The sequence below is a fragment of the Ranitomeya imitator genome, chromosome 1 (assembly GCF_032444005.1).
Source record: "Ranitomeya imitator isolate aRanImi1 chromosome 1, aRanImi1.pri, whole genome shotgun sequence".
Lineage (NCBI taxonomy): Eukaryota > Metazoa > Chordata > Amphibia > Anura > Dendrobatidae > Ranitomeya > Ranitomeya imitator.
Window position 1 is genome coordinate 623,576,161 of NC_091282.1, and position 19,668 is coordinate 623,595,828.

Sequence of the window (19,668 nt, forward strand, 5' to 3'; positions counted from 1 at the left end):
TACTGGCGTGTCAGAGAGACAGAAATAATATTATTTTAGAGGCACGAAATTGCGTGCGGTGCCGCACTGGCGGACGCCACTAACCACCCAGGCTTGGGTCAGGAAAGCGCAGAGAAAGCGCACGGCGCCTCACTGGCGGTCTCAGCTATTAGACGCTGTAATGTGTGTACCGTGCTGATGGCAAAGTCGGGCGCTAGGAAGCAATCACCCACCTTCCGCGAGCAGTCATACAATAGGGAGGGGATTTTAAAGAACGACTTTCACTCACAACACACACACATTTACAAAAGACAATACTAGCGCATAGCCTTAAATAGTTGCAGCACGTTTAGGACCTTCAGAGAATGGACCAATGGAGTTGGTGCAGTACCTGAGCATGTGACCCCAGATCTCCACTGAGAGATCTTGCCCTGGGCATGCTCAGAGTGCAAAGCAGGATTTAGTCCTAGCACCTACAAGGTCCTTAGCTGCAGTATCAGATCATGTGACCCTCGATCTCCACTGAGAGATCTTACACTGGGCATGCTCAGAACGTGAAAAGTAGGACTTAGATCCAGAAGCGCCTGCTCGCCGCTGCCCAGCACTGGCTTCAATAGCAGAAGCAGGAAATGCAGCAGTAACTCTTTGCACAGAGTCAGACTGAGCGAGACGATGGGATCGACGTCCCCACTGAGCAGGTTCCACTGCGGCCGGAGAAGAATGGGAGACCGCAGCGGGGAAGGACCGAGATTCCCCCTGTGCAGAGGCAGGAACTCGACCCCTAACATGCCCCCCCCTCCTTGGGCCTCGCTATGTTCGAATGCAGCAATGAGCTGCGGAGCCCGAATGTGCTCAACAGGCTCCCAGGACCTGTCCTCAGGGACATAACCCTTCCAATTCACCAAATAGAATTTTTTACCACGTACTACCTTGTACCCCAAAATAGCATTCACCTCGTAATCATCCGTAGACGAACCCGATGTCCCGGCAGATGACTCAGAAAACTGGGACATGTATACGGGTTTCAAGAGGGACACATGAAAGGTGTCGGTGATACCCAAGCGTGGAGGAAGGGCAAGATGGTAGACCACAGGGTTAACCTGTTCGAGGACCTTGAAAGGACCTAAGTAGTGAGGCACAAACTTAGTGGACTCAACTCGCAGCCTGATGTTAAGGGCGGAGAGCCACACCAAGTCGCCAGGAGCAAAAGTCGGAGCGGGGCGCCGATGTGCATCGGCGGAGGACCTCATTCTCTCCTTGGAAGCCCGAATGGCATCCTGAGTGCGATCCCAAATGTCCCATGCCTCCACAGCCCAGTCTGCCACCTTGGAATTGGCGGAAGACACGGGCATGGGCACAGGTACCCGCGGATGCTGACCATAGTTAAGGAGGGATGGAGTCTGCCCAGTGGAGGCGGCTACAGCGTTCTTCAGAACAAACTCCGCCCACGATAGCAAAGATGCCCAGTCATCCTGCCTAGCAGAGACAAAATGTCACAGATATGTGACCAAGGTCTGGTTGGCTCTCTCTACCAACCCATTCGTCTCGGGATGATAGGCAGAGGAGAAATTTAACTCAATCCTGAGAAGATGACAAAGCTCTCTCCAGAACCGAGACGCAAACTGGGGACCCCGGTCACTGACAATTTTGTCCGGCATACCGTGAAGGCGGAAGATATGTCTAATAAACAACGTGCCTGTGCAGAAGGTAGCCGAGGAAGCGGCACCAAATGCACCATTTTAGAAAAATGGTCGGTGATTACCCAAATGACTGTACAGCCACGAGACTTGGGCAAAACCACCACAAAGTCCATCCCGACCATCTCCCAGGGCCTGTCTGCCACCGGCAGAGGGTATAACAAACCAGCTGGCCGTTGTCGAGGAGACTTATTTTTGGCGCATGAGACACACGCCAGAACGTAATCTCTGACATCTCGGAGCATATGCGGCCACCAGTACGTCCTCGCCAGCAGCTCAGATGTCCTTTTTGTCCCAAAGTGTCCACCCACCCTGGAGGAATGAGCCCAAGAGAGATCCTCCGGTCACAGATTGATGGGAACAAAAGTCTTGCCCGAAGGCACTGACTCTAGCGAGACCGGAGCTACGGTTGTCAGACTCTCCGAAGGAACAATAAGCCGAGGCTCCTCTTCCTCCTCCTAAGTTGCACAAGGGAGCGAGAGAGAGCGTCAGCACGAATATTCTTCTCCCCGGCAAGATAATGGAGAGTGAAATGGAACCGGGAGAACCGGGGAGAACCGGGGGATGGTCCTATCTGGCCTGACGAGAATTCAGCCGCTGGGCTGTATGTAAATAGACCAAATTTTTGTGGTCCGTGAAGACTTGGAAGGGAAACCGCGCACCTTCCAGAAGATGTCTCCACTCCGAAAAGGCCAACTTCATTGCTAGCAACTCCCTATCCCCGATGGAGTAATTTCTCTCCACTGGTGTGAAGGTCTTTGAGAAGAAGAAGCATGGATGCTTCCGACCTTAAGCATCCTTTTGAAAGAGGACTGCTCCAGCACCAACGGATGAGGCATCCACCTCCAATAGAAATGGCTTATCCACATTGGGACGATGTAAGATGGGAGCACTAGCAAAATGAGACTTTATAGAAGTGAAGGCCTTGGAGACCTCTTCCGACCACAATTTGGGATTCGCTTCCATCTTGGTGAGGGCTACCAAGGGAGCTACCATAGTTGAGAAGTGGGGAATGAACTGGCGGTAATAATTAATGAACCCCATAAAGCGCTGCACCGCCTTAAGAGAATGGGGCTCTTGCCAGTCCATCACAGCCTGTAGTTTGGCAGGATCCATAGCCAATCCCTGGGCAGAGATGATATAGCCCAGGAAAGGTAAAGACTCCTGCTCAAACATACACTTCTCCAACTTTGCATAAAGAGAGTTTGCCCGTAGGAGGTCGAAGACTCTGCCAACATCTCTCCGGTGGGAATCAATATCTGGAGAAAAGATGAGAATATCATCCAGATAGACTACAACTGAGGTGGAAAGCATATCCCGGAAGATGTCGTTGACAAAGTCTTGGAAAACGGCTGGGGCATTACAGAGCCCGAAGGGCATAACAAGATACTCATAGTGCCCATTTCTGGTGTTAAACGCCGTTTTCCATTCGTCCCCCTCACGGATGCGAATCAGGTTGTAAGCACCCCGCAGATCTAGTTTAGTAAACACCCTTGCTCCCCGAAGCCTATCGAAAAGCTCAGATATCAAGGGAAAAGGATACTTGTTCTTAATGGTGATAGCGTTAAGACCCCTGTAGTCTATGCATGTACGTATTTCCCCATTCTTCTTCTGCACGAAAAAGAACCCTGCCCCAGCAGGTGACACTGACTTCCTGATGAACCCTCTTGCCAGATTCTCTTGAATGTACTGTGACATTGCCTCTGTCTCCGGGAGAGATAACGGATAGACTCGACCCTGGGGAGGCTCAGCACCAGGCAAGAGGTCAATAGGACAGTCATAGGGGCGATGGGGCGGAAGGGTCTCCGCCGCCTTTTTGGAGAACACGTCTGCATAAGACCAATATTGCTTGGGGAGAGAGGATAGATCTGCGGGTACCTCTGTAGTAGCATCCTGAACGCACTCCCTGTGACACCTACCCCCACAAGATTCACCCCATCCCAGAATTCTGCCTGAGGACCACTCGATGTGAGGAGAGTGGTACCATAGCCAAGGTATCCCCAACAGGACCTCATCAATTCCCTCAGGAATGATGAGCAGAGATATAATCTCTGGGATGGCGACATGGACAGAGTAAAAGGGATGGTCTGATGTGTTATCTGTGAGGGCAGTGTCGACCCATTCACCACTCGTACCGTTACTGGTTGAGGTAGCATAACCAGGGGTATTGCGTGACGTTGGGCGAAGGCAGAAGACATAAAATTGCCCTCCGCCCCAGAATCCACGCAGAGCTCTACCGAGTGGGAGGATGAGCCTAATGTTATTGTCCCCTTAAAGGACAATTTGGAGGCAAACGTCGCTGTGTCTAGTGTACCTCCACCTACTACCACTAGACGCTGACGTTTCCTCGACCGCTGGGAACATCTGGTGGCAAGATGTCCTGCCTGCTGGCAAACATGACAAACCTGGAGTGCACGAGCGGTCTGGGACTTAGATCCCGCTCGTGACACTTCCATGGCCTCATGTGACTCAGGAGCCTGGACTGGAGATTCCAAAGGTTTGGCGAAGGTGGGAGCCAGCCGAAACCTCTGCCTACACTGGGCTCGCTCTAACCTCCGCTCGTGAAAACGGAGGTCAATACGAGTGGATACTGTTATTAATTCCTCCAGTGTGGCGGGAATCTCCCTAGTGGCCAGGGCGTCCTTAACGTGGTCAGCCAGCCCCCTCCAAAATATAGTAATAAGGGCTTTATCCGACCACTCCAGCTCAGATGCTAGGGTGCGGAAGTGGACGGAAAATGGCTGACCAAGGACGAGCCCTGAGTCAATGCCAACAGTTGGAGCGCCGTATCATGGGTGACACAAGGTCCTAAAAAGACCTGTTTCAGAGTGCTCAGGAATAACGGAGCACTCTGCACCACATGATCGCCACGCTCCCACAGCGGCGTAGCCCACTGCAACGCCCTATCCGACAGGAGAGACACGATAAACCCCACCTTTACCCGCTTTGTAGGGAAACGAGAGGCCAGAAGCTCGAGATGTATAGAGCACTGACTCACGAAACCCCTACAAGACTTACTGTCACCAGAAAATTTTTCTGGTAGCGGGAGATGAGATAGAGTCGGTACAGGGGTGGCAGTGGACAAGGTAGCTGCAGCCATGCTAGCAGCCTTTACAGCGACAGCAGTGACATCCACAGCTGAAGTTGAACACTCTAGAGCCGCCAACCTTCCCTCCAGCTGCTGGGTGTACCGCTGTAAACGCTGATCGTCCGCCATTTACTAGCCAGTCCTTGGCGCTAGTATTATGTTAGGACTGGCGGAACGCACCAAGTATAAGATGTAATGGTATTAGGAGCGTTCGCAGTGCGAGGTCCACCGTGCAGGTGAAAACCCTGCTGCTAGTAGAGACAGAAGAAATGGCGGTACAATATGAATACACACATGGGTTAACTTTACCCTGTGTGAAGGAAGCGAACCCTATTGCGTCACAGGGCCGCGGTACCGCACCAAGAGCGCAAGCAAGGAGTCTCAGAACTCAATCCCAAGACTCAGGATTTGAGTTCATAAAGACCTCATGCGCTCGACACCGCTACTGGCGTGTCAGAGAGACAGAAATAATATTATTTTAGAGGCACGAAATTGCGTGCGGTGCCGCACTGGCGGACGCCACTAACCACCCAGGCTTGGGTCAGGAAAGCGCAGAGAAAGCGCACGGCGCCTCTCTGGCGGTCACAGCTATTAGACGCTGTAATGTGTGTACCGTGCTGATGGCAAAGTCGGGCGCTAGGAAGCAATCACCCACCTTCCGCGAGCAGTCATACAATAGGGAGGGTGTTATGGCTGGCAATCAGGCAACACAGCGTGCAGTAATCAGCGCACATACAGAGATCTGGCAATAACCAAAAACAATAGGACGAGCTCTGAGACGTGGAATCTCTGTAGACTGCAGTACCTGATCTATCCTCACACAACTATAAGCAGCAGTGGATTGCGCCTATAACTACCTATGCAACTCGACACTGCCTGAGGAGCTGACTAGCCTGAAGATAGAAATACAAGCCTGACTTACCTCAGAGAAATACCCCAAAGGAATAGGCAGCCCCCCACATATAATGACTGTTAGCAAGATGAAAAGACAAACGTAGGAATGAAATAGATTCAGCAAAGTGAGGCCCGATATTCTAGACAGAGCGAGGATAGCAAAGAGAACTATGCAGTCTACAAAAAACCCTAAAACGAAAACCACGCAAAGGGGCAAAAAGACCCACCGTGCCGAACTAACAGCACGGCGGTGCACTCCTTTGCTTCTCAGAGCTTCCAGCAAAAGTTAATAGCAAGCTGGACAGAAAAAACAGAAAACAAACTAGAAGCACTTATCTAGCTGAGCAGCAGGCCCAAGGAAAGATGCAGTAGCTCAGATCCAACATTGGAACATTGACAAGGAGCAAGGAAGACAGACTCAGGTGGAGCTAAATAGCAAGGCAGCCAACGAGCTCACCAAAACACCTGAGGGAGGAAGTCCAGAGACTGCAATACCACTTGTGACCACAGAAGTGAACTCAGCCACAGAATTCACAACAGGAGGGGATTTTAAAGAACGACTTTCACTCACAACACACACACATTTACAAAAGACAATACTAGCGCATAGCCTTAAATAGTTGCAGCACGTTTAGGACCTTCAGAGAATGGACCAATGGAGTTGGTGCAGTACCTGAGCATGTGACCCCAGATCTCCACTGAGAGATCTTGCCCTGGGCATGCTCAGAGTGCAAAGCAGGATTTAGTCCTAGCACCTACAAGGACCTTAGCTGCAGTATCAGATCATGTGACCCTCGATCTCCACTGAGAGATCTTACACTGGGCATGCTCAGAACGTGAAAAGTAGGACTTAGATCCAGAAGCGCCTGCTCGCCGCTGCCCAGCACTGGCTTCAATAGCAGAAGCAGGAAATGCAGCAGTAACTCTTAGCACAGAGTCAGACTGAGCGAGACGATGGGATCGACGTCCCCACTGAGCAGGTTCCACTGCGGCCGGAGAAGAATGGGAGACCGCAGCGGGGAAGGACCGAGATTCCCCCTGTGCAGAGGCAGGAACTCGACCCCTAACATGCCCCCCCCTCCTTGGGCCTCGCTATGTTCGAATGCAGCAATGAGCTGCGGAGCCCGAATGTGCTCAACAGGCTCCCAGGACCTGTCCTCAGGGACATAACCCTTCCAATTCACCAAATAGAATTTTTTACCACGTACTACCTTGTACCCCAAAATAGCATTCACCTCGTAATCATCCGTAGACGAACCCGATGTCCCGGCAGATGACTCAGAAAACTGGGACATGTATACGGGTTTCAAGAGGGACACATGAAAGGTGTCGGTGATACCCAAGCGTGGAGGAAGGGCAAGATGGTAGACCACAGGGTTAACCTGTTCGAGGACCTTGAAAGGACCTAAGTAGTGAGGCACAAACTTAGTGGACTCAACTCGCAGCCTGATGTTAAGGGCGGAGAGCCACACCAAGTCGCCAGGAGCAAAAGTCGGAGCGGGGCGCCGATGTGCATCGGCGGAGGACCTCATTCTCTCCTTGGAAGCCCGAATGGCATCCTGAGTGCGATCCCAAATGTCCCATGCCTCCACAGCCCAGTCTGCCACCTTGGAATTGGCGGAAGACACGGGCATGGGCACAGGTACCCGCGGATGCTGACCATAGTTAAGGAGGGATGGAGTCTGCCCAGTGGAGGCGGCTACAGCGTTCTTCAGAACAAACTCCGCCCACGATAGCAAAGATGCCCAGTCATCCTGCCTAGCAGAGACAAAATGTCACAGATATGTGACCAAGGTCTGGTTGGCTCTCTCTACCAACCCATTCGTCTCGGGATGATAGGCAGAGGAGAAATTTAACTCAATCCTGAGAAGATGACAAAGCTCTCTCCAGAACCGAGACGCAAACTGGGGACCCCGGTCACTGACAATTTTGTCCGGCATACCGTGAAGGCGGAAGATATGTCTAATAAACAGCGTGCCTGTGCAGAAAGTAGCCGAGGAAGCGGCACCAAATGCACCATTTTAGAAAAATGGTCGGTGATTACCCAAATGACTGTACAGCCACGAGACTTGGGCAAAACCACCACAAAGTCCATCCCGACCATCTCCCAGGGCCTGTCTGCCACCGGCAGAGGGTATAACAAACCAGCTGGCCGTTGTCGAGGAGACTTATTTTTGGCGCATGAGACACACGCCAGAACGTAATCTCTGACATCTCGGAGCATATGCGGCCACCAGTACGTCCTCGCCAGCAGCTCAGATGTCCTTTTTGTCCCAAAGTGTCCACCCACCCTGGAGGAATGAGCCCAAGAGAGAACCTCCGGTCACAGATTGATGGGAACAAAAGTCTTGCCCGAAGGCACTGACTCTAGCGAGACCGGAGCTACGGTTCTCAGACTCTCCGAAGGGACAATAAGCCGAGGCTCCTCTTCCTCCTCCTAAGTTGCACAAGGGAGCGAGAGAGAGCGTCAGCACGAATATTCTTCTCCCCGGCAAGATAATGGAGAGTGAAATGGAACCGGGAGAAGAATAAGGACCATCTGGCCTGACGAGAATTCAGCCGCTGGGCTGTATGTAAATAGACCAAATTTTTGTGGTCCGTGAAGACTTGGAAGGGAAACCGCGCACCTTCCAGAAGATGTCTCCACTCCGAAAAGGCCAACTTCATTGCTAGCAACTCCCTATCCCCGATGGAGTAATTTTTCTCCACTGGTGTGAAGGTCTTTGAGAAGAAGAAGCATGGATGCTTCCGACCTTAAGCATCCTTTTGAAAGAGGACTGCTCCAGCACCAACGGATGAGGCATCCACCTCCAATAGAAATGGCTTATCCACATTGGGACGATGCAAGATGGGAGCACTAGCAAAATGAGACTTTATAGAAGTGAAGGCCTTGGAGACCTCTTCCGACCACAATTTGGGATTCGCTTCCATCTTGGTGAGGGCTACCAAGGGAGCTACCATAGTTGAGAAGTGGGGAATGAACTGGCGGTAATAATTAATGAACCCCATAAAGCGCTGCACCGCCTTAAGAGAATGGGGCTCTTGCCAGTCCATCACAGCCTGTAGTTTGGCAGGATCCATAGCCAATCCCTGGGCAGAGATGATATAGCCCAGGAAAGGTAAAGACTCCTGCTCAAACATACACTTCTCCAACTTTGCATAAAGAGAGTTTGCCCGTAGGAGGTCGAAGACTCTGCCAACATCTCTCCGGTGGGAATCAATATCTGGAGAAAAGATGAGAATATCATCCAGATAGACTACAACTGAGGTGGAAAGCATATCCCGGAATATGTCGTTGACAAAGTCTTGGAAAACGGCTGGGGCATTACAGAGCCCGAAGGGCATAACAAGATACTCATAGTGCCCATTTCTGGTGTTAAACGCCGTTTTCCATTCGTCCCCCTCACGGATGCGAATCAGGTTGTAAGCACCCCGCAGATCTAGTTTAGTAAACACCCTTGCTCCCCGAAGCCTATCGAAAAGCTCAGATATCAAGGGAAAAGGATACTTGTTCTTAATGGTGATAGCGTTAAGACCCCTGTAGTCTATGCATGTACGTATTTCCCCATTCTTCTTCTGCACGAAAAAGAACCCTGCCCCAGCAGGTGACACTGACTTCCTGATGAACCCTCTTGCCAGATTCTCTTGAATGTACTGTGACATTGCCTCTGTCTCCGGGAGAGATAACGGATAGACTCGACCCTGGGGAGGCTCAGCACCAGGCAAGAGGTCAATAGGACAGTCATAGGGGCGATGGGGCGGAAGGGTCTCCGCCGCCTTTTTGGAGAACACGTCTGCATAAGACCAATATTGCTTGGGGAGAGAGGATAGATCTGCGGGTACCTCTGTAGTAGCATCCTGAACGCACTCCCTGTGACACCTACCCCCACAAGATTCACCCCATCCCAGAATTCTGCCTGAGGACCACTCGATGTGAGGAGAGTGGTACCATAGCCAAGGTATCCCCAACAGGACCTCATCAATTCCCTCAGGAATGATGAGCAGAGATATAATCTCTGGGATGGCGACATGGACAGAGTAAAAGGGATGGTCTGATGTGTTATCTGTGAGGGCAGTGTCGACCCATTCACCACTCGTACCGTTACTGGTTGAGGTAGCATAACCAGGGGTATTGCGTGACGTTGGGCGAAGGCAGAAGACATAAAATTGCCCTCCGCCCCAGAATCCACGCAGAGCTCTACCGAGTGGGAGGATGAGCCTAATGTTATTGTCCCCTTAAAGGACAATTTGGAGGGAAACGTCGCTGTGTCTAGTGTACCTCCACCTACTACCACTAGACTCTGACGTTTCCTCGACCGCTGGGAACATCTGGTGGCAAGATGTCCTGCCTGCTGGCAAACATGACAAACATGGAGTGCACGTTTGGTCTGGGACTTAGATCCCGCTCGTGACACTTCCATGGCCTCATGTGACTCAGGAGCCTGGACTGGAGATTCCAAAGGTTTGGCGAAGGTGGGAGCCAGCCGAAACCTCTGCCTACACTGGGCTCGCTCTAACCTCCGCTCGTGAAAACGGAGGTCAATACGAGTGGATACTGTTATTAATTCCTCCAGTGTGGCGGGAATCTCCCTAGTGGCCAGGGCGTCCTTAACGTGGTCAGCCAGCCCCCCTCCAAAATATAGTAATAAGGGCTTTATCCGACCACTCCAGCTCAGATGCTAGGGTGCGCAAGTGGACGGAAAATGGCTGACCAAGGACGAGCCCTGAGTCAATGCCAACAGTTGGAGCGCCGTATCATGGGTGACACAAGGTCCTAAAAAGACCTGTTTCAGAGTGCTCAGGAATAACGGAGCACTCTGCACCACATGATCGCCACGCTCCCACAGCGGCGTAGCCCACTGCAACGCCCTATCCGACAGGAGAGACACGATAAACCCCACCTTTACCCGCTTTGTAGGGAAACGAGAGGCCAGAAGCTCGAGATGTATAGAGCACTGACTCACGAAACCCCTACAAGACTTACTGTCACCAGAAAATTTTTCTGGTAGCGGGAGATGAGATAGAGTCGGTACAGGGGTGGCAGTGGACAAGGTAGCTGCAGCCATGCTAGCAGCCTTTACAGCGACAGCAGTGACATCCACAGCTGAAGTTGAACACTCTAGAGCCGCCAACCTTCCCTCCAGCTGCTGGGTGTACCGCTGTAAACGCTGATCGTCCGCCATTTACTAGCCAGTCCTTGGCGCTAGTATTATGTTAGGACTGGCGGAACGCACCAAAGTATAAGATGTAATGGTATTAGGTGCGTTCGCAGTGCGAGGTCCACCGTGCAGGTGAAAACCCTGCTGCTAGTAGAGACAGACGATATGGCGGTACAATATGAATACACACATGGGTTAACTTTACCCTGTGTGAAGGAAGCGAACCCTGTTGCGTCACAGGGCCGCGGTACCGCACCAAGAGCGCAAGCAAGGAGTCTCAGAACTCAATCCCAAGACTCAGGATTTGAGTTCATAAAGACCTCATGCGCTCGACACCGCTACTGGCGTGTCAGAGAGACAGAAATAATATTATTTTAGAGGCACGAAAGTGCGTGCGGTGCCGCACTGGCGGATGCCACTAACCACCCAGGCTTGGATCAGGAAAGCGCAGAGAAAGTGCACGGCGCCGCACTGGCGGTCACAGCTATTAGACGCTGTAATGTGTGTACCATGCTGATGGCTAAGTCGGGCGCTAGGAAGCAATCACCCACCTTCCGAGAGCAGTCATACAATAGGGAGGGGATTTTAAAGAACGACTTTCACTCACAACACACACACATTTACAAAAGACAATACTAGCGCATGGCCGTGCGGCCATGCGAGCCTTAAATAGTTGCAGCATGTTTAGGACCTTCAGAGAATGGACCAATGGAGTTGCTGCAGTACCTGAGCATGTGACCCCAGATCTCCACTGAGAGATCTTGCCCTGGGCATGCTAAGAGTGCAAAGCAGGATTTAGTCCTAGCACCTACAAGGACCTTAGCTGCAGTATCAGATCATGTGACCCTCGATCTCCACTGAGAGATCTTACTCTGGGCATGCTCAGAACGTGAAAAGTAGGACTTAGATCCAGAAGCGCCTGCTCGCCGCTGCCCAGCACTGGCTTCAATAGCAGAAGCAGGAAACGCAGCAGTAACTCTTAGCACAGAGTCAGACTGAGCGAGACGCTGGGATCGATGTCCCCACTGAGCAGGTTCCACTGCGGCTGGAGAAGAATGGGAGACCGCAGCTGAGATGGACCGAGATTCCCCCTGTGCAGAGGCAGGAACTCGACCCCTAACACTAGGCCAAATGCATCTGTGCAACTCATTTATTACACTTCTGTCAAGGGTCTCTGCGTTTGGCATTGCAGATGCCTTGTTAATCCTTCTGACTTTTTGACACAGTGGCAACCTCCCTCTGGCTCTAATTGACACACCTGGACCAGGGTGTTTATTGACTCCTAGTCTGCATCAGGGAGTCGCTGGTGTTATCCATTTTTTCCCTTGTGAAAGCTTTGAGCGATTGCATTTGGCTTACCTCCTCTCTGGTGCTGTTGGAGGACGTTTGTTGTTACCTCTCTGAGTTGCTTCCCTTTTGTTTGCCTCCCTTCTCCTATTCAGGGCCTAGCTCTATGGATATACAGGGCTTCCTGCTCGGCGATTAGTGTGGAACTAATATAGGGAAGGTAGGGGAGGCAGGGTGCTATTAGATTTCCTTTGGGTTCTCCACTTCCCCTTTACCTAGCATTTGAGCTTCCTTATCCTCTTCCTCTCATGTTGCACTTAGTCTTCCCACACTGTGCATGACATTTTCTGTATGTAATAGAGTATGTTTATCTCAGATGTCTTAGTTCAAAGTTTGTTATGTTGAAGAGAGTGCTGAATTGAGTTTCTTGAAGTAGCAATAGAAAAAAAGAGGACCAACTGATAAGTATAGACTATAAGGAGCAAATGCGGGGCAATACATTGCTTTATTAGAATGTTTACTAACCACATAAAAGACTGTGTTGGATAAATCGCACAAAAGACAATTATAAAACACGTTAGTAAGCTTAATAAAAGTTTACATTAAAGAGATAGCTTTTGCAAAAAATTGAAAGGGTAATTGTTCCTGCTCAGAACAGAGCTCCCTTGTAAAATTTAGAAGCAGAAGAACAAGGGGATAATGGTAAGAGATTTGTACTTTGTTGGAATGTAGGTAGTCTTTTGGCAGAATGAATGAGGTCAGTTATAAATAAAAATTGGTGCATGATTCAACTGGAATCTATTCTTTCAGAATACGTGGGGCAAAAGCCCATGAATACTTCGGTAAATGTAAAAATATGTTGAATCATCCGGCAAGCACCGGTTGAAGAAATAAGAAAGAATGGTTGAATCTCGCTCTTTTCCTAGACAATCATAGATGATGTAGTTTTACATGCTCATGTAAGCAGGAGGAAATCCAGCTCAATGAACTTGTGAACAAACTTCTTACTTTTTTTTCACCAAAAAGTGAATCATAAAGGTGCCAGTCACCTGAAACGCGTCGATGTCACATACCATGTAACTTACATCGCTGATTCTGTTTTGTCCTCTACTGAGCACTTGTTGATGAGTAAAGAAAGAAGTTTGTTCACAGGTTCGTTGAGCCGGATTTTCTCCTGTTTATGTGATTGCTCTACGCTCTGACGCGGAGTCTCTTACATAGTAATATAGTAACATAGTTAGTAAGGCCGAAAAAAGACATTTGTCCATCCAGTTCAGCCTATATTCCATCATAATAAATACCCAGATCTACGTCCTTCTACAGAACCTAATAATTGTATGATACAATATTGTTCTGCTCCAGGAAGACATCCAGGCCTCTCTTGAACCCCTCGACTGAGTTCGCCATCACCACCTCCTCAGGCAAGCAATTCCAGATTCTCACTGCCCTAACAGTAAAGAATCCTCTTCTATGTTGGTGGAAAAACCTTCTCTCCTCCAGACGCAAAGAATGCCCCCTTGTGCCCGTCACCTTCCTTGGTATAAACAGATCCTCAGCAAGATATTTGTATTGTCCCCTTATATACTTATACATGGTTATTAGATCGCCCCTCAGTCGTCTTTTTTCTAGACTAAATAATCCTAATTTCGCTAATCTATCTGGGTATTGTAGTTCTCCCATCCCCTTTATTAATTTTGTTGCCCTCCTTTGTACTCTCTCTAGTTCCATTATATCCTTCCTGAGCACCGGTGCCCAAAACTGGACACAGTACTCTTGTGCTCTGAACACCTTAGGATGTCACTTACGGTGAGATGGACCTGTATTAGTTTTTCTTACTGTTTATCAATGAAAATTCAGAAAACACTGAACTTGTGCTTATGTCATTAAGTTCATGACTTTCTGACATACAGAACTGATCATATTTATACTGTGATCTCTGTTAGATTGTGAAAATGATTTGCTCTTTATATTCAGTAAAGGTACCTTCACACATAACGATATCGTTAACGATATCGTTGCTTTTTGTGACGTAGCAACGATATCGTTAAGGAAATCGTTCTGTGTGACAGCGACCAACGATCAGGCCCCTGCTGGGAGATCGTTGGTCGCTGAACAAAGTCCAGAACTTTATTTCGTCGCTGGACTCCCTGCAGACATCGCTGGATCGGCGTGTGTGACACCAATCCAGCGATGTCTTCACTGGTAACCAGGGTAAACATCGGGTTACTAAGCGCAGGGCAGCGCTTAGTAACCCGATGTTTACCCTGGTTACCAGCGTAAAAGTAAAAAAACAAACACTATACTTACCTACCGCTGTCTGTCCCCGGCGCTCAGCTTCTCTGCACTCCTCCTGCACTGGCTGTGAGCGTCGGTCAGCCGGAAAGCAGAGCGGTGACGTCACCGCTCTGCTTTCTGGCCTCTGTGCTCACAGACAGTGCAGGAGGAGTGCAGAGAAGCAGAGCGCCGGGGACAGACAGCGTTTGGTAAGTATGTAGTGTTTGTTTTTTTTTACTTTTATGCTGGTAACCAGGGTAAACATCGGGTTAGTAAGCGCGGCCCTGCGCTTAGTAACCCGATGTTTACCCTGGTTACCCGGGGACCTCGGGATCGTTGGTCGCTGGAGAGCTGTCTGTGTGACAGCTCTCCAGCGACCAAACAGCGACGCTGCAGCGATCGACATCGTTGTCGGTATCGCTGCAGCGTCGCTGAGTGTGAAGGTACCTTTAATCTTCAGGTTAACAGTATTATGAAGGTTCTTAGCCACTTTACTGAAAGTGCTGCATCTAGGAGAAAGCTAACTTTTTTTCCTCCCAGGAACTGCCAGCTTTCAGTCATACTGGGGTTTCAGGAGCAATTACAGTCACTGCTCATCGTGCTTTAAGCATGGCCCAACACTTTGACTAAAGTGACTTCCAGATGGCTCTGCAGTGCATCAGTGGAGATATGAAAGTGCTGGATCGTGCTTGCAGCTGCTGCTCTCAGCGCTGTGAGCCTTGAGTGACTGAAAGCCGGTGGCTCCACTAATAAATATAGTTAATTTTCTCCCGGGTGCTGCACTTTCATTACAATGGATGGCAACCTTTATACACTTCAAAAAATGAGAAAAAAGAAAAGCGCACTCACCGGTGATGATGCGTCAGATTTATTCGGACATATACATTAAAAGGCAGGGAGGGTAGTGAACACACACGGACTACGGCCGTTTCGTGCGCAATGCACTTCAACAGGACCAGTTGAAGTGCATTGCGCATGAAACGGCCATCGTTTTATTGTCAATAGATTATCATTGCAGGACTAAGTGTCATGTATAAGCCAGTCTAGTTAATCTGTATAACCCTGCCCCCACCACTGTTTGGCAGCTTTCTGCCTATGCACAGTGTACACAAGAAGCTTCTGACAACTGCTAGATCTACAGCAGAGAAAACTGGGATTTTGTCAAAACTGTACCAAGCAGCCAAGTAAATGATACATCAATAGAATCAGTGTCTCTGCTCCTACATCATGCTGGGCTCAGATTATATAGTAGGAAAATAGCTGACAGATTCCCTTTAAGAAGCAAAATCTTGGAGAATAAAAACTTTAGTCTGTTAAATTTTGGATTATCCTTCTTTAGGTCATAGAGAATACAGACTAGTTGATGGGCCCAGTGCTTGTTCGGGACATTTGGAAGCCTTGCATGGTACAGAATGGGGATACGTCTGCGGAGTTGATACAGAATTAAGAGCAGCCAATGTCATTTGTAAAGAGCTTCAATGTGGAGAAGCCGTGCCATCAGTAATAAACTATCCAACAAGAAATATTCCGGTATGGACAGAACAAATCTATTGTACTGGAAATGAGACCAGATTACTAGACTGTGAACGAAAACCTGGAGAAGAGAAAACCTGCAGGAAACAATATCCTACTGCTATTCATTGTAAAGGTATGTGATACTACCAAAATCCACCAGTATCAGGGTGCAGCCTCAATTTTCTTTCTCCTACAAATTGCTATGTCAGTCCCATTACGACTAACATGACAAATGAGAAGAAAAAGGCGTCATTCTGGGTGAGCGCTGCCAAAAAGACATTGAGGAGGGTCCATGGTATGAATATACTTTAATTCACTACAAACCACTCAGCCTCCTTCATCAGATTACAGGATATTACTAATGATTAGAGATGAGCAAACTCGTGCTTGAAAGTTTGGCGTTCGTACGGGATAGTTAGTGTCCGGATCTAAAAGCTGAACGTAAACTTTACCTGGCAAGCCGCTGCAATATTCAGGAGAAGAGAGAGATGATCACCACTGTGTGATCTTATCACAACAAAGGCATTGGGTCCCCCCACAACGTTAAGATCTTACAGATGAAATGTGTAATGTTGATGTGATGGATATATTATTAACCGTTTTAATCCTAGTAGGTGCAATATACACACGTGGTCAAAATTGTTGGTACCACTTGTTAAATGACAGAAAAACCCACAATGGTCACAGAAATAACTTGAATCTGACAAAATAATAAATAAAATATCTATGTAAATAAATAAATGAAAGTCAGACATTGCTTTTCAACCATACTTCCACAGAATTAAAAAAAAAAAATCATGAAATACGCCTGGACAGAAATGATGGTACCCCTGAAAATAATGTGAAAAAGGGACATGTTAAATAAAGGTATGTCCACTAACTAGCATCACAGGTGTCTGCAATCTTGGAATCAGTGAGTTGGCCTGCATATAGGGCTACAGATACTCACTGTGCTGTTTGGTGACATGGTGTGTATCACACTCAACATGGACCAGAGGAAGCGAAGGAAAGAGTTGTCTCAGGAGATTAGAAAGAAAATTATAGACAAACATTTTAAAGGTAAAAGTTATAAGACCATCTCCAAGCAGCTTGATGTTCCTGTGACTACAGTTGCACATATTATTCAGAAATTTAAGATCCATGGGACTGTAGCTAACTTCCCTGGGCATGGCCGCAGGAGGAAAATTGATGACAAATCAAAGAGACGGATAATACGAATGGTAACAAAAGAGCCCAGAAAAACTTCTAAACAGATTAAAGGTGAACTTCAAGCTCAAGGAACATCAGTCAGATCGCACCATCAATCGTTGTATGAGCCAAACTGGACTTCATGAGAGACGACCAAGGAGGACACCAATGTTGGAAAAAAAAACATAAAAAGCCAAACTGGAATTTGCCAAACGACATGTTGACAAGCCACAAAGCTTCTTTCAGAATGCCCTATGGACACATGAGACAAAAAGTGAACTTTTTGGCAAGGCACATCAGCTCTACGTTTACAGATGGAAAAATGAAGCATATCAAGAAAAGAATACTGTGCCTACTGTGAAACATGGAGGAGGCTCTATTATGTTCTGGGGCTTCTTTTTTGCATCTGGCACAGGGTGTCTGGAATCTGTGCAAGGTACAATGAAATCTCAAGACTATCAAGGGAATCTAGAGAGAAATGTGCTGCCCAGTGTCATAAAGCTTACTCTCAGTCACAGGTCATGTGGCAGGCCTGATGGTTCAGTCACCACAGAGGTACTGTACCACATCCAGAGGTGTGGTATCCCACTCTCAGGTTAGGAGGAGGCACTACCCAGAACTCTAACACCAGCATCCAACACCACACCACACCAGTCAGGGCATCTGGGCGTACAACAAGGGAGGATTGCCTCATCCCAGTCTGGACAGGGAAATTAAGTAGAAGGTGTGGGTGGAGAGAGTAGAGATGTTATGGAAACAGTAGGAGGAGTCAGGAAAGGTCTAGAAAGTTAGTCAGTCTGTGGGGGAGAAATGAAGCAGAGCAGACATGAGAGACAGTTGGAGCTGGGGACTTGAGCAGTGATGAGCTCGTCCCAGCACAGGAGAACAGAGAAAGAAGCTCCTGACAGAAGGAAGAGAGAGAAGGGGTCCTAGGGACCTGGGTAGTGAGCAATCCACCCATGGAGCCCGCATCCACTCTGACCATTGCAAGATGGAGGGGCCAGGTCGCAGTGGCTAGAGGCTGTGGTACCTGTATGTGCCGCAGCCACATCCACACACATTCGCTGAAAAGGCAGCCACATAGGAGCTAGGGGACTCAGAGGACATCACCTGACAAGGTCTGCGGCTGCTGGCCTGGGACACTGTGTGTGTGAAGGCGCAGGGCTGGAGAGGTGGGAACCAGCGCAGCGAAACGGCCAGGAAAGGAACATAAGAGGGGAGTCCTGGAGAATTGTATCCCAAATCATCTGTGGGTTGGCTCGACGACAGACCCGGAAGACACAGTACACGGCTGGAGACAGTAATCTGCAGAACTGTGAGTAAAGCATTGAAAACTGCACCAAGCTGTGTCCTCTGAATCATTCCTGCGTCACTTGCCCTGTACTACAACTACCACAACCACGATCATCAGAATTAACACCTATATCTGCCCTGGGGACTAGCTCTGCCTTTGGAGAGCTGAAAAATCGTAGCTGTGTCACTAACTGCCCCAGTGGATCTGAACGGCAGTGTCGGCCATATCGTCCGAGTACCAGGGGTGGTATCACAAACAATTCCCCTATAAACTTTATTCCATTCCCCTTTAATTTCAATTGACTCTTTTATTAGATGCCCAGGGCAAAGGACCAGGTCACTGCTGCCGTGACCACATCCCTTTAAGAACCGACCCGGTACCGAGTATCCACACACCCTCATGGGTGCTCCATTTTGGCATCACGAACAGGATGGACCGACCCTTTGAGCTGGGTTCTGTGTGCCTATTTTGGACTATAATTCTAAAGGGTACAAAAGCTGTACTTGCTCAACATAAATATTACAATACATAAAGAACAGGCCCGTCGGCCAGAGGGATACGCCTCTTGGCTAGAAATGGTGGACAAAGGAAGAGGAACCACCCACGGAGATGGGCGTGGTCGAGAGAACGTGCAGGAAACTGTGTTGAGACCGGAACAGCAGCACACCCGGGTGACACAATGGCATGCGTGCGTTGGGTGGAGGTGGAAGACTCTCCCAGCCAATGGGAAGAAGATCTGGGCCATCAACTACCTGTTGCAGACCCAGAGTTCCTGGACATTGAGGTGGAGGAGCTGACCCGTCTTGAATAATTCCCCAATAAACTTTATCCCATTCCCCTTTAATTTCAATTGACTTTTTTATTGGATGACCAGAGCGATGGACCGTGTCACTGCTGCCGTGACCACATACATTAAAGAACCTGCCCGGTACAGGGTATTCCCACGGCCCTTTCAGGTGCTCCAGTCAAGAGCCTTGCAACAGGATATTGGCCCAAAACACACAGCTAAAAACACCCAAGAATGGCTAAGAGAAAAACATTGGACCATTCTGAAGTGGCCTTCTATGAGCCCTGACTTAACTCCTATTGAACATCTTTGGAAAGAGCTGAAACATGCTGTTAGGGTTGGCGGATTGCACTAAATAAAATATAAATTAAAGTGCAATCGCCACCCAGGGTTCACTGTGCAGAGATGTATAACTGCTGTTAATGAGAACAATGACGGAACAAAACAGCGAGCATTAGCTCAAACGCACTGCGTTAATACCACACAGTGTGATAGGAACACGGAGT

At 48.9% G+C, this 19,668-nt stretch overlaps 1 protein-coding gene across 1 annotated transcript in view; it reads left to right on the top strand.

Moving 5' to 3' along the window:
* The window catches only part of LOC138681287 (antigen WC1.1-like), a 273,048-nt gene that overhangs the window by 36,499 nt on the left and 216,881 nt on the right, over positions 1-19,668 (top strand). The window contains exon 4 of the mRNA XM_069768718.1: positions 15,718-16,026. Within this exon, the coding sequence (XP_069624819.1) occupies positions 15,718-16,026 (309 nt within the window). The remainder of the gene's footprint in view (positions 1-15,717; positions 16,027-19,668) is intronic.